Raw genomic sequence first — 13,992 nt, 5'->3', positions numbered from 1 at the left:
AGGTCGAGACCATCCTGGTTAACACGGTGAAACCCCGTCTCTACTAAAAAATACAAAAAACTAGCCGGCCGAGGTGGCGGACGCCTGTAGTCCCAGCTACTCGGGAGGTGGAGGCAGGAGAATGGCGTGAACCCGGGAGGCGGAGCTTGCAGTGAGCTGAGATCCGGCCACTGCACTCCAGCCTGGGTGACAGCGCGAGACTCCGTCTCAAAAAAAAAAAAAAAAAAAAAAAAAAGAGACTCCTCCTTCATCCCTGCAAAATTTCCTTGAATAAAGTGTAGTGCAGGACTATGCAAATAGCCGGAAGTAATCGTGAAACTTACAAAGGAAAAAGTTTTCATTGTGAATTGACTGAATTACTTAGACTGAATTTCCTTACAGGAAAATTTTTTCCTAAATATGTTCAATAAAACCTATAATTGGTTTTTCTTTGAGCTAATAGTACCTTTTAATTTTTAGTGAACATTGTATAATGGTTATATTAAAAGTGTGGATCATGGAAATGGACAGAAATAGGTTTAAACCCACCCCTAATCACCACTGTAACCTAATTTGTCAGATCTTCTTCTATGAAATAGGGCTGATATTACCCAAATAAATTCAATATGTTGTGAAGATTATGTTAATGAGGATTAAATAGATAAAAGCATATAGAACAGTCTTGCAAAAAAGCAAGTGTTATGTAACTGTGCTTTCTCCTCTGCTCCTTCTCTTTCATTATGTTAAATTTATATTTCTGAATAGTCATGTTTTAATTTGCATTTATGGTCATTTAGAAATGAATATTTTGTGAAATTGGCTATTTAAAAATCAATATTATTTACAATATAGGAGTCCTTTTTATTCCCCAAATTTTTAGTAAATTGGTTTACATACTTTGTATGAGATCAGCAAACCAAACAACCACTACAAGGAAACCTTTTTTTTTTTCTTAATTACATCTTTGTAGAAATCTTATTTAAAAAATAATCTTTTTAAAATAAATGGGTTGATATCAGTTGCTCATGTTACTTTCTTTCTTTTTGTTTGTTTGTTTGTTTGTTTTTTAAGAGCCTGGTTGTTGCCAATGGTGGTTTGGGTAATGGTGTGAGTAGGAACCAGCTGCTCCCGGTTTTAGAGAAATGTGGACTGGTGGATGCTCTCTTAATGCCACCTAACAAACCCTACTCATTTGCAAGGTACAAAACTACGGAAGAATCTAAGAGAGCCTATGTCACCCTCAATGGAAAAGAAGTAGTGGATGATTTAGGACAAAAGATCATTCTGTATTTGAATTTTGTGGAAAAAGGTATTATCATACAGTTATCTTTTAAAAAATGATTCTTTTGTGTGTTTTCTTTTCATAGACTTAAGTTGGGAGGTTCAGTTATTGTGAAACAAAATGATGCAGGTTAGCAGCCCCTTTTACTTTAACAAACATTCTTTAAGCACCTATTTGTGCCAGGAATGGGACAAGCAGTTGACAGGACAGAGGTGAATAAGGTACAACCTGCCTTTATGGAGCTGGTCCCACCAATCAACAATATATTTATTAGGCACATGGCTTATTTTGGAACCCTTCTGCCTAATTGTGTTTTTCAAAGTTTAATAATGAGGATTCGGATTACCAGTTTATTTCACCTGTCTACCCAGGAGCTTTGAATTAATCACTTAAGAATGAATTATGATCCAAATGATCATGTACCAATCTTCATATTTATAGCAGGGCACCTGTAGCTACCAAAGATTCCTAAAACTTTATGGTGGTGCTGTCCAGTAGAACTTTCTGTGATGGTAGAAATGTTCCTGTCTGTGCTGTCCAGTACAATAGCCACTGGATAGTCTGATTGAGGAACTGAATAATTCAGTTAAATAAGCACAGCTTTATATACTGGTGTACAGAATTGTACAGGAATTATTACTTCTGACCCATGGAAATGAGATGTATTGAGATGAACTTTGATTTAGACATCTAATCATATATTCATTTGCCACCTATTTAGGCAATAAAAGATCCCTGTTTTAGATATCCTAGGAGTGGGTAGGTGACTGCAATCTGCTCAAATTTATGTTTTTGTAAAATTAGATCCAAAGGAAAACTTTTACAGACTCTTTTAAAGATTTATTTTAGAAACCGTATTTCTCAGTGCTCATATGCATTTAATTTTGAATCTGACTTAATCTTTACACATTTTGGAAACTAGATTATCCTCATATTTTACATGTTTCTGGTCAGTTTTTGAAAACTGAATGGCTGAGGAGTAATTTTTTTTTTTTTTTTTTTTGAGACGGAGTCTTGCTCAGTCGCCCAGGCTGGAGTGCGGTGGCTCGATCTCGGCTCACTGTAAGCTCCGCCTCCCGGGTTCACGCCATTCTCCTGCCTCAGCCTCCCGAGTAGCTGGGACTACAGGCACTCACCACCACGCCCGGCTAATTTTTTTTGTGTTTTTAGTAGAGACGGGGTTTCACCGTGTTAGCCAGAATGGTCTCAATCTCCTGACCTCGTGATCCGCTCGTCTCAGCCTCCCAAAGTGCTGGGATTACAGGCGTGAGCCACCGCGCCCGGCCGAGGAGTAAGTTTTAATCAGAAAATAGTCATTGGATTTACCCCTGTCCCCCATGGTGAATATTCAATAAGAAATTGCACAAAGTAAGTTTTGGAGTGTTATTTATTTGAAATTCTTCATTAGATCCATATGTACTTTTAAGACTGTGGCAATCACATTTACAACCTTGAAAGTCATTTTTAACTGAGGACAGAATTGTGTCACAAATAGTTTATGCTTGTTTAGATATCTGCTACCAGGCAGCACTGAATAACAAATAGAAGATATATTTTTAATTCTTTTTAAAAAAACATATTTCGGAAACTAAATCCAAATTACTTAACACTGTAAATTACTTGTCTTTAAGGAATTCTTTCCAAAGTTTTCCTTATGTGATTTGAATAAATAATGTCTGGCACATAGTAGGCAATGGTATGTATTTAGCAAATGATTTACTATTCATGTTAAATGATTTACTATTCATGCACTTTTAATATGTTGTGTGCCTTTCAGCAATCTTATTTCCGAAAATGAGGATTTGAAGTTTTGTGAATTGATAAAGAGTTATTGGGCAGAATTATTTGTATATAGGAACTTTAAGTTTTACATGTGACTATTTTAATTTGGTTTCCCATAGCACAATGGAAGGAGTTGAGGCCTCAAGCCTTACCACCAGGACTCATGGTAGTAGAAGAAATAATTTCTTCTGAGGAGGAGAAAATGCTTTTGGAAAGTGTGGACTGGACCGAAGATACAGACAATCAAAACTGTAAGTAAAGCTTTCAAAATCTGATACTTAAAAGTTTCTGCAAAACTCTTCTTCCTTTTCTCTGTCTTTCATGGTTTATTAATATTTCCTCAAAATTACTGAAACTAGCCTGGATCCAATGTTAGGCAAGTCATACCAATAATTCTTAGGAACATTAATAATAAATAGCATTTATATAGCTATCAAATTTTAATTCCAAACTGATTAATATTATCCAACATTTATATAGCTTTTATAAGCCTTTTCACTTATTTTATTCATTCCCTCCCACCTTAAGGCAAGTTTCCCTTGAGGAATTAGCAGTTCAGTACCATACTGTTATAATATAGTGAGAGCTTCCTGGAGATATTTGCAAATTGGAGTTTTTCTGACTCTTTCCAGCTCATTGGCAATGTTGTGAATGGTAGTATACATGTTTAGTTTTCAGATTGATTGGGTGAAACTCTTGAAGAGTTTGTTACAATTTTAGACTTGAAGTAACAACAAATATAAGGCAAAATGGTTAATTTTGTTAAAGACTATAATTTACCAATTAACAGAAGTTGCCATTACTAAACTAATCCTTACTCAAAAAGTTGACTGAAATATGCAAAGGAATATAATTCTTTTCCTTCTTAATTATTTACTTTGTTCTCTTCACACAGCTCAAAAATCCTTAAAACACAGAAGAGTAAAGCATTTTGGTTATGAGTTCCACTATGAGAACAACAATGTAGATAAAGATAAACCATTACCTGGAGGTAAGTAATTGCTAATACATAATAAATTCTGCCTCAAAAAATTTAATATAGTAGTAGAATATTATAGTTAGGGGATTATGTTTCGTTTGTCATTTGTAGGTAAACTTTTCAAACAGTTGATTTAAAACACTTTAACTAGATAAATTGTATAGTTTTGTTGTAAAAAAATTTCAAACTGCATAGAGCTGAAGTTCATCATTATTATCCTTATTCCCATACTGCTTCTCAGAAGTACATACTATTAACAGTTTAGTATATACTTTTCCAGTCCTTTAAAAAATGAGTTTACATTAAAATATGTACACCAATAAAAGTATCCAGTTGTTAATAAATGTAGTATTGTACGGTATTGCATATATTATATATTCCATATATTACATGTATCAACCCAACTTGTTCTTTTCCCTCCACTATGTCTTGGAAATCTTATACAGATTTTCATTTTACTAAATGATCCATAATAGCTTATTCAAATAGTTCCCTATTGATAGCTATTTAGGTTGTTTCTGGTTTTTAGCTTTCATAAATAATGCTGCTGTGAATATCTTCGTACATGCCTCTTTATGCACTGTGCAAGAGTTTCTCAAGGGAGGCTACTAAGAAGTAGAATTGTCATGTTGAAGTTTATGTTCACTAAAAAAATGTTAATCGATCAAAAAATTAGCCGGACATGGTGGCAGGTGCCTGTAGTCCCAGCTGCTCGGGAGGCTGAGGCAGGAGAATGGCATGAACCCGAGAGGCAGAGCTTGCAGTGAGCCGAGATCGCGGCACTGCACGCAAGCCTGGGCGACAGAGCGAGACTCCGTCTCAAAAAAAAAAAAAAAAATTGTTAACTGATACTGGCAAATTGCCTCCTAAAACAGCTGTACCAGCATGTTCTCACCAAATGTGTACCCATTTCCCCCTGCCCCAACAACGTGTGTTGTAAAGCTTTTAAATTTATAATTTCTTGATTACTGATAAGGTTGGTCATTTGTATTTCCTTTCCTGTGAATTCCTTTTTATATTCTTTGCCAGTTTTTTTCCAAGGAAGTGTCTAATTGATTAAGAATTTACTGTATATTCTGGCTTTTAATCCTTTGATATAATTGATGTAATTCTTTGTTGGAGTTAAATTTATCTTTATTTTAATGACTTTGGTCTTACTTAATGCTTTTCTTCCATCATGAAACAACATTTATGACTCCAATAAAAGTAAGTTAGTTCCACTTTGGAAGGTGTGTTTTTTTAAGGGAAATAACTTAAAATAATTAAATTTAAAATAAATGGTATAATTTAAAATATAATTTAAAATAAAAAAAGTGGACAATTTCAATATATGGTGTATTTTTATAATTTTATTGCTGTTTTATAAAATACCAAAATTGTTGTGAGAATTGTTCTTTTAAACTTTTTATCTAAAAAAAAATCAAATAACTTTAAAAGATTCTTAAATTTTTTTTATTTTGTAATTTTGTTTTCCTTGTGGGTTTATTATGTTAATGGACCTGACTGCTAAATTAAAAGCTCAGTGATTTTTATCACAGTGATTTTTAAAATTCTTGAGTAAAACAAGCAAAGTAACTATTTTAATGTTTTATCTTTATGATTACTAACTTTAGGTCTTCCTGACATTTGTGATAGCTTTTTGGAGAAATGGTTGAGGGAAGGTTACATTAAACATAAACCTGATCAAATGACCATAAATCAGTATGAACCTGGGCAAGGTGAGTATATCTTGTTTAAACATTTTAGTTACATATTTTGGAACTGAGTAGATGATGTAATTCTCTAAGAGCAAATATATTATTATTATTATTATTTTTCTTTTTTTTGAGATGGAGTTTCGCTCTTGTTGCTCATGCTGGAGTGCAGTGGTGCGGTCTCGGCTCACTGCAACCTCTGCCTCCAGGGTTCAAGTGATTCTCTTGCCTCAGCTTCCCAAGTAGCTGGGATTACAGGTGCCCAGCAACACGCCCAGCTAATTTTTTGTATTTTTGTAGAGATGGAGTTTCATCATGTTGGTCAGGCTAGTCTCAAACTCCTGACCTCAGGTGATCCACTTGCTTCGGCCTCCCAAAGTACTGGGATTACAGGCGTGAGCCACTGCTCACAGCTGAGCAAATATATTATTTTTAAGCTCAAATTAAGTCTCAGATTACCTTGCTTATGTTTGTTACTTGTGTTGACTTCAATCCTTGCAAATCTACACTTTAATCCCTTGAGGAACTTGCATTTCAAAGTGTAAACACGCTGACACAAATCAGTTTGTGATTTTTTTTGTTTCCCTTTCAACATTTCCTTTAGAGGGGGAAAACATTGGTCTGAAAAACATAGGAGACGTGTGAAATAAAAAACAGGAGACATGTAATGGAAGAAACCAAATAATTTATAGATAGACAAAGGTTACTTGGTTGGATGATCTTTCTCTTCCTAGTTATTGATTTCTTATACTTGTTAGCAGCATCTTCATCTGATATTTATAGTAATCAAATGATTTTAAGGATTTTATTTTTTACTTTTTTTGGCTTAAACAACAGAAATTTGTTTTCACAGTGTAGAGGCTGGAAGTTCAAGATCAAGGTGCCAGTTGATTGGGTTCCTGGTGAGGGCTCCCTTCCTGGCTTGTCATCGGCCACCTTCTCTCATTGTCCTCACATGTCCTTTTCTCTGTGTGTGCATGTGCATGGAGAGAGAGCTTCCACTTGTAAGATTAGGACCCCACCCACACTTAAGACCTCTTTAATTGTAAGAGTTTTATTAACGGCAGGAGTTACGGAGTTTTGTTTTCTTTTCTACATTTATTACAACGAAAACTGATGGCTTTAATTTGTAGCCAAGTGGATTTGTGACTACTGCACCTCTGAATTAGAGAGACATGCTGACCTTGTCCCTGGCACAGCAAGACAACTGGAGCTGAAGCAGAGGCCGCTCCTGTAGAGCACAGAGGCTGGGGCCACTCTTAAAGACGCAGAGGCCTATAGGATGAAACGGGAAGGAGCATGTGTTAGCTTCTCCAAACCGGCGGGCTCTGAAAATGAGAGGGAAGGGCTGAGCCAAGTGAGCTTGACCCCAGATTAACCAGTCAGCCAGGGCATTTCTTCTTTACCTGTCTTACCTAGCTGTCTTTCCCTTGGCTTGTAAGCTCTTTGAGGACAGGGACCCTCTTACTAGCTTTGTATACCCTCACTGTGTAGCAACATTTCTTTTACTTAAGAGGTGTGCAATTAATGTAAATTGACAGATCGATGGAGAAGTCCATATCGTAATTATTGATATGCCTAGTCTTTATACCTGATTATTGCTTTTGTTCTGCAAGTACTTGGGAATCCAGTGTTTGAGGGTAAAAATGACTTTTGTATTTTTCTTTCACATTTTCCTCTTGGGCTGAAATTGGGTTAAGTGTCCTAGTTAATCAGTGATTCCTGAGCCTTAATTTTAGATCAAACCCCAATGGCACTTTAACTTGAAGTTAAGATATTTTTAGTTTATATTTATTTTAATATATTTTAGTCACATTCACCCTAAATGCTTCCTTTTAACCAAAATTATAGTACCTTCCTGATTACCAAGCAATATTGTCACCATAATAGCATAAGGCTATATTTACAGCCATCTTAAATCTACTAAAAGGAAAAATGAAGTGACGTGTTGTCCTGTTTTCCATCTCAGGAATTCCCGCTCATATTGACACACATTCTGCTTTTGAGGATGAGATCGTTTCTCTCAGTTTGGGGTCAGAGGTAAATGGTCATTTTTATTAGCTATCATCATATATCTTACCTTGTACAATGCCCTTTTCAAAGATCATCCACATTCTTAATGAATTAGGAGTTAAAAATGAAAAATAAGAGCACCATTAGCACTTTGGTTTCTTTTGAATGTCTTCGTCTTTTAAATGTCGAAATTTTTTTCTGTCACCTCATCAGATGCCAGGAAAACAGCTTGAAATTTAATTTTTTACAGGAAACTTTTAGCAGTTAAATAAGATCTAGACTTTCCTTGGTGCAGTGTGGCCCATTTTTGACCTACTGGTGCAGCATTGCCATCTAGTGGCAAAAGATAGTAGCTTCATGCCATAGAAAAAGGAAACAAATTAAAATGTGTATTCCGAGTTTTGGTGAACTTTTTCCATATATTACCTGATTCAATCCCTTCAAAAACTCTGAGCAGTAGAGGGTAATATCTTCATTTTTATAGATGAAGAATAAGAGGTTCATGTTTATTCATTGATTTGTTTCTGAAGCTGCACTTTGCTTGAGCCACTAAAAGAAAATATTACATGTGAAGTAATCCACGCAACCTACAGGCAGATTTTTGGATAGAAATCAGAATTTTAGGTTGGGTGTGGTGGCTTATGCCTGTAATCCCAGCACTTTGGGAGGCTGAGACGAGCGAATCACGAGGTCAGGAGATCGAGACCATCGTTGCTAACACGGTGAAACCCCGTCTCTACTAAAAATAAAAAAAAAATTAGCTGGGTGTGGTGGTGTGCGCCTGTAGTCCCAGCTACTCAGGAGGCTGAGGCAGGAGAATCACTTGAACCTGGGAGGCGGAGGTTGCAGTGAGCCGAGACTGCGCCACTGCACTCCAGCCTGGGCAACAGAGTGAGACTCTGACTCAAAAAAAAAAATTGAAAATCAGAGTTTTAAATCTACCAGAGTCCTTAAAACATGAGGTCATCTAATCTAACTAGAGGCTATATCAAATTCTGATCTTGTTCCTGGAGACAAAAACTATTCATTTTTGTTTTCCCATATTTGTATAGTTTCCATCATTAGATCTTCAGTGTTTTGGCCTCTTAACCTTTCCCGAGCTTGTGTAGTCATGTTGATACTGTGACTTGACAATTAGTGGTGTTTGATATGACAGAACCATCTTATTAACTATGTGTGTAGATTCTTAATACAGGCGCTTTAAAAAATAATGAGATCGGGGAGGAAAAAGCACTCTTCTCTCTCTGGTTTCTTTTTTGTTTTTACCTCCTATCCTTGCTTCTAGCTTTAGGGACCAGTAAAGGACATCTTCACGTTTTCCTTCCAACTGTGTAGCCAACTGAGAAATGAGACAAAAGATAATTGGAGATTAGCGTATTAACTTTACTACTGAGAAAACTGATGGCAGAACATGACTTTAGATCTGTAGCCAAGTGAACTTGTTAATACTACACCTCTGAATTAAGGAGACATACTGACCTTGTCACTGGCATAGCTGGACAACTGGAGACCTTCCCCATGGAGGCAGAGGCTGTTCCTATAACAGGACACGAAGGAGCTCCTCTAACAGGATATGTGTTAGCTCATATGCTGTGTTAGCTCATAACCAGCTGGCCCTGAAAACGAGAGGAAAGGGCTGAGCCACGTGAGCTTGGCTTCAGGGTAACCAATAAGCAAAGGCGTTCCCTGGAGAGTTGTCAGTGAAGGGGTGGGAAAAAACTAGGAGTGTTTCTACTTTTTATTCCTAGGGAAGTTCCCTCCCTTCCCAGGGAGATGTGACAAGTGAGGACTCAATATCCCCCCCAATGCCCTAGAAGATCATTGCACAGTTTTTAATTAGAAATTGTGGAGAAGGGAAAATTTGCCCTTTAGTTGAACTGAAAATCTGCTGCATTCATTATCTCTATTTGGTGTCTCTGGAGGCATATAATTTTCAGCTGCCAATTTGAATGACTTTTGGTTAAAGCCATCTTTGTAATGGCTGGAAAGTGTGCATAAGTTATGACAGGAACAGTAGATTTTCTTTTAAAAGATACCTTTGAGGGTAAGTGAATTGTAATTTTGAAAAAAAAGTTTATTTGTATGATTACTTGAACATATTCTTCTTAAAGCTCTTATAATTTTAAGTTTATAATGTTTGTTTCAGCTTGTAATACTATTTAAAACAGTCTACTAAATTGGGGCCTTTATTTCATCTATAAAATGGGATTAATAATATTTCTTTCCTGGCTGAAGGATTGTGATAGAAATAAAATGAGGTAATGTATGTGAAAGTGTTTTTCAAACTCAGAGCAGTTCATGCATGTAAAGGCTCCTTGAGGTGTATCTGCTCTAGGGCTCCTTACTTAAAGCCTTCACTTCTGTAACAGGAGGAAGCTCATGTTCCCATGGCCTAGAAGTAGGATTTCAAGTGGTCATGAAAGAGATGACTTTCCACTCTTGCAACTTGTTCCGTTCTGTTTTATTTATTGATTGATGATGTGTAATTACTCGAATTTTCTCCTAGCACCTTGCTCCACACCTAGAATCTGAGTACTATACCTTCGGCCCTATTTCTTTATTTTCTCATGTTTGACATCCTCAGTTGTTTTAAGAACTTTCCTGTAATGCCTATCGTAGCTTCCATTTCATTGTAATAATTTTGTCAGTGGCATTATTGTTTTGGTTTTTTGTAATGCTTTTTTTGTTTTGTTTGACTTAAATATAACATCAAAGACTCAGCAAAAGTCATTGACGTTATATTTAATTCTTTACTTTCTCTCTTTCCCAGGAAATTTCTAAGATCTCTTTCAACTCTTAAATGTTCCAACTCATGGTGTTCCCGTGAGGTATTCTTAACTTTAATATAAGTCTTAAATGCTTTATATTTATGACTACTGGAGCATATTCTTAAAATTCTTATAGTATGTCTAAAAATAGTGTACATTTTATATTAAGCAAAAACAGTCTTGATTTTTTTCAAACATATTAATTTTCCCTCTACAACTAAGTTGTGATTTTCTTTAAGGCTTTTGTACCTTTGAAATATGTGTGATATGTGTATAAGTGAGGATGATTTTAGCTGCAAATAGTAACAGAAAACCCAAATAAAAATGATTACGCAGCAAAACAAGTTAATATCTCATATAACAAGATGTCTCGAGGAAGGCTGGTTCCAAAAGTTTCAACTTGTTGGCCCAGGTCAGTGATTTCATCAAGGAACCAACCAGTTTCTTTCCATCTCAAATACTAACTGCTCCCCTAACTAAGGATGAGCTTAGGGAAATATCCAAGGAGTAGGCTGCATCAGGATATATAATAATAACGTACACCTGTGAAGTCTACTAGGCTTTTGTTTTTAGGTAATCCCTCACTGATACATTTGTCCTGCTGTAAATTGCAGCCTGCCTTTGCTGGCCAGGCATGTTTTGAGAGATGCCCTTGCTATAACCTTTTATGATAATAAACTAGTAATGTTGTTGCGTAGATACTCAGTTCACCAAGTACCATAAGAGTTGGTCAACTGACAATGAAAATAACTACTTAATGCGCATCTCCCTAAAACCAGTACCTAACTTCTATTATAAATAAGAAAGAGAACTTTTGATTAGGACTTACCTGGGAAAATGAAACTAAAATTTATGAAGATGTTTTTAGAGAAAAATTTTATTTAACAATTTTTAGATTATATTACAACTATGTACTAATGTTTTAGAACAAAGAATGAGTCACATGAACTTTATTTTTGGTATTTTTTTTCTGATAAAGTATGATAGCAAGATAAAAATTCCTTTATTTGACTTTTATAGCTTGATTATATAGAGTGCATCATTGTTGTGTTGTTTGCATTATTTTTCTCTTCGTTGTGAAAGTACTGACTCTCCCAGATTTTCAAATGTTTAATGGATTTGCATGTGATTTAAATGGCTCTCTGACATCCCTTTTATCAACTTTGGGAAGTCCCTCTTTTGTGAGAATTGCAATTTCAATTAGTTTTGTATTTGAATTACACTGGCTAATATTTATATAATCAGCATTCACTGAAAGACTGACCAAAGGGATTACCATAATGGGCAGAGATAGCTGCTGATATTGAAGAGAGAGAGAGATTTGGGCAAGTACTAATTTTATGGAAGTCTGTTTATCAGTAAATATTTCTTATTATGATGACTTTTGCAACTTGGTGGATGGGGATAGTTGGATAGTTGGGTAGTAAAGACCCCATCTGCTGAATGTTTGCTATAGAGGGCCACATCTTTCAAGTATATTTCCTGCTCTCTTTCCAGGCTCTTGCTATCAGCAAATACCTATTGAGTCCTGCCTGATCTCCTGTGATAGGGTACTGAGTAAAAATTATTTATGCAGTATCTTGAAATACCTAGCTGAATGGGTTTTTTTAGTCATTGTTTTTTGTTTTGTATTCTCAGTCTGGTCAATCAGAATGACTCACAGGGTACGTCTGTTCTAAGAGTTTCTTGTTTTAATGGACAAATGTTTCATTATTTTCTGATCTTTAGCACAAACTGGAAAAAACACCCAGACATTTTCTTTATACCACTTAAAACAACAATACTGTCTGGACCGCAGACATACTGGCTTCATCTCCAACCTCAAATTCAGCCCTCAATATTTGCCTATATAAGCAATGTTTACAGCCTCAGAAGCCAAACAATCTCTTCTTTTAGTTTTTATCTTGATTCCAGGCCCCACACTTTATTCTTATCTGAGAGTCCTTGGAATATTTACATTTCCTGAAGTTCTGAAAAATGGATTGTCTCTGCTGTGTAGCTCCTCACTCCTTTCTCTCATTCTTTATAGCTTATTTGTGAATTTTTTACTCTGTCTCTGTAGTGCCCTTAGCAGTAAAAAGAGTGATCTGCCATCCTGGTGGGTGTATATTTCTCCATCTTTGTGTTTGTGTGTGTGTGTGTGGTTTGTATCTAAAGCCATGGTGACTTTTGTATGGCTGTACATGTATTTTGATGTAGATGTGGAAAAAGAGCGTAACTCTCACATGGGTTCTTTAGTTGCGTTATAGTATAATTAAAGCGGCATTGGGCCAATCTTCATTTTTCCTTTTATCCTACGGGTCTCTAACATTCAGAACTTCTGGAGTAGACAAGTAGATCTGCTGGTTTGTAGGCCAGAAATAAATAAATGCTCTGCCTTGTTTGATCATGTCACTTTTTATACATTGAATTCTATTTTTCACTTTTAAGCACTTTCCTTCAGAACTTATGTTCTGAAGATTCAATTATTTTTGTGTTTATGTTTCAGGATCTTTTGGAAGTCAGCATTCTCTTTTGCATAAACTGGGCAAAAAAGACTCAGTGCTGACAGTTCTTAACATGCACTCTTTATCTTTTTTCTGTGGAGTAGGAACTCCTTTATTCAAGCCCCTTCAATAAGGGTAATGGCAAAGAAATATACCTGTTTCAGCCAACAGGCTGCTAACAAAGTCTGTTTCACGGCATGACATCATAAAATAGAACATGCTGCTGTATTTGGAGACTTTGGAGTACCGATTCTTCCACCTTTTCAGTTAGAACGATGTGCATTTACTGTGTAGCAAGAAACAGCATTATATCACTCCATCTAGATTGTAGAACTGGAATAAAATTTAGAAACATCAATGGAGTTCAGAAAACTACAGTAGAAGCCTGCTTAGGTGATATAGTTGAAACTACCAGTCGGCTGCACTTAAATTAGGGAATAGTAATAATAAAAGACACATACATACTACAGCCGTTTTAACTTAACACATATAAATTCACTCATCAATATTTTGTTGTCAGGCCAAGGTCTTTGCTTCTGTGAGGGGCCACAGTGTGCTTTGTCTTTCCAGTTTCATTTCTTTAAAGTGAAGCAAACGTTTAAAGACGTGAAACCATCTGATTGTGGGGTTTTACATTTGATGTTTTTATTTCCAATATTTTGTAATCCAATTTTCACATTTGTTGGAACATTATATTTATTTTTTGCCTTTATTGAGTCATTCTACAATATTCAACTTGGCTTCTATGGAAAAATGCTGTCTTTTCTCACTTAATTTTCATTCATTTATGTAATATTAAATTAAGTTAAATAATTATAATGATAAGGGTAACCGGCACAGTGATTTGGGAACATACACAATTTGACTTGTTAAGCGTATAGCTCTACTGGTGAGAATAGAAGTGCGTGAACATATTGAAGAGTTGTCTGTCATCAACAAATATTCCGGGCATGGGTACACATTATAGAAGGAATGGAGCATGTTGGTTGGTTAAATGGATGTTGGTTAA

General features: G+C 35.8%; 1 protein-coding gene across 5 annotated transcripts in view; it reads left to right on the top strand.

The window, feature by feature from the left end:
• The window catches only part of ALKBH8 (alkB homolog 8, tRNA methyltransferase), a 66,198-nt gene that overhangs the window by 8,085 nt on the left and 44,121 nt on the right, over nt 1-13,992 (top strand). For all 5 annotated transcript variants that reach the window (XM_028833938.2, XM_028833936.2, XM_028833937.2 and 2 more), the window contains 5 exons: nt 1,051-1,288; nt 3,163-3,294; nt 3,939-4,034; nt 5,636-5,740; nt 7,686-7,756. In XM_028833938.2, the coding sequence (XP_028689771.2) occupies nt 1,051-1,288; nt 3,163-3,294; nt 3,939-4,034; nt 5,636-5,740; nt 7,686-7,756 (642 nt within the window). The remainder of the gene's footprint in view (nt 1-1,050; nt 1,289-3,162; nt 3,295-3,938; nt 4,035-5,635; nt 5,741-7,685; nt 7,757-13,992) is intronic.

The sequence above is a fragment of the Macaca mulatta genome, chromosome 14, assembly GCF_049350105.2.
Source record: "Macaca mulatta isolate MMU2019108-1 chromosome 14, T2T-MMU8v2.0, whole genome shotgun sequence".
Taxonomy (NCBI): Eukaryota; Metazoa; Chordata; class Mammalia; order Primates; family Cercopithecidae; genus Macaca; species Macaca mulatta.
Note: the sequence above shows the minus strand (reverse complement) of the source record. Positions and strands in the feature narration are given on the sequence as shown.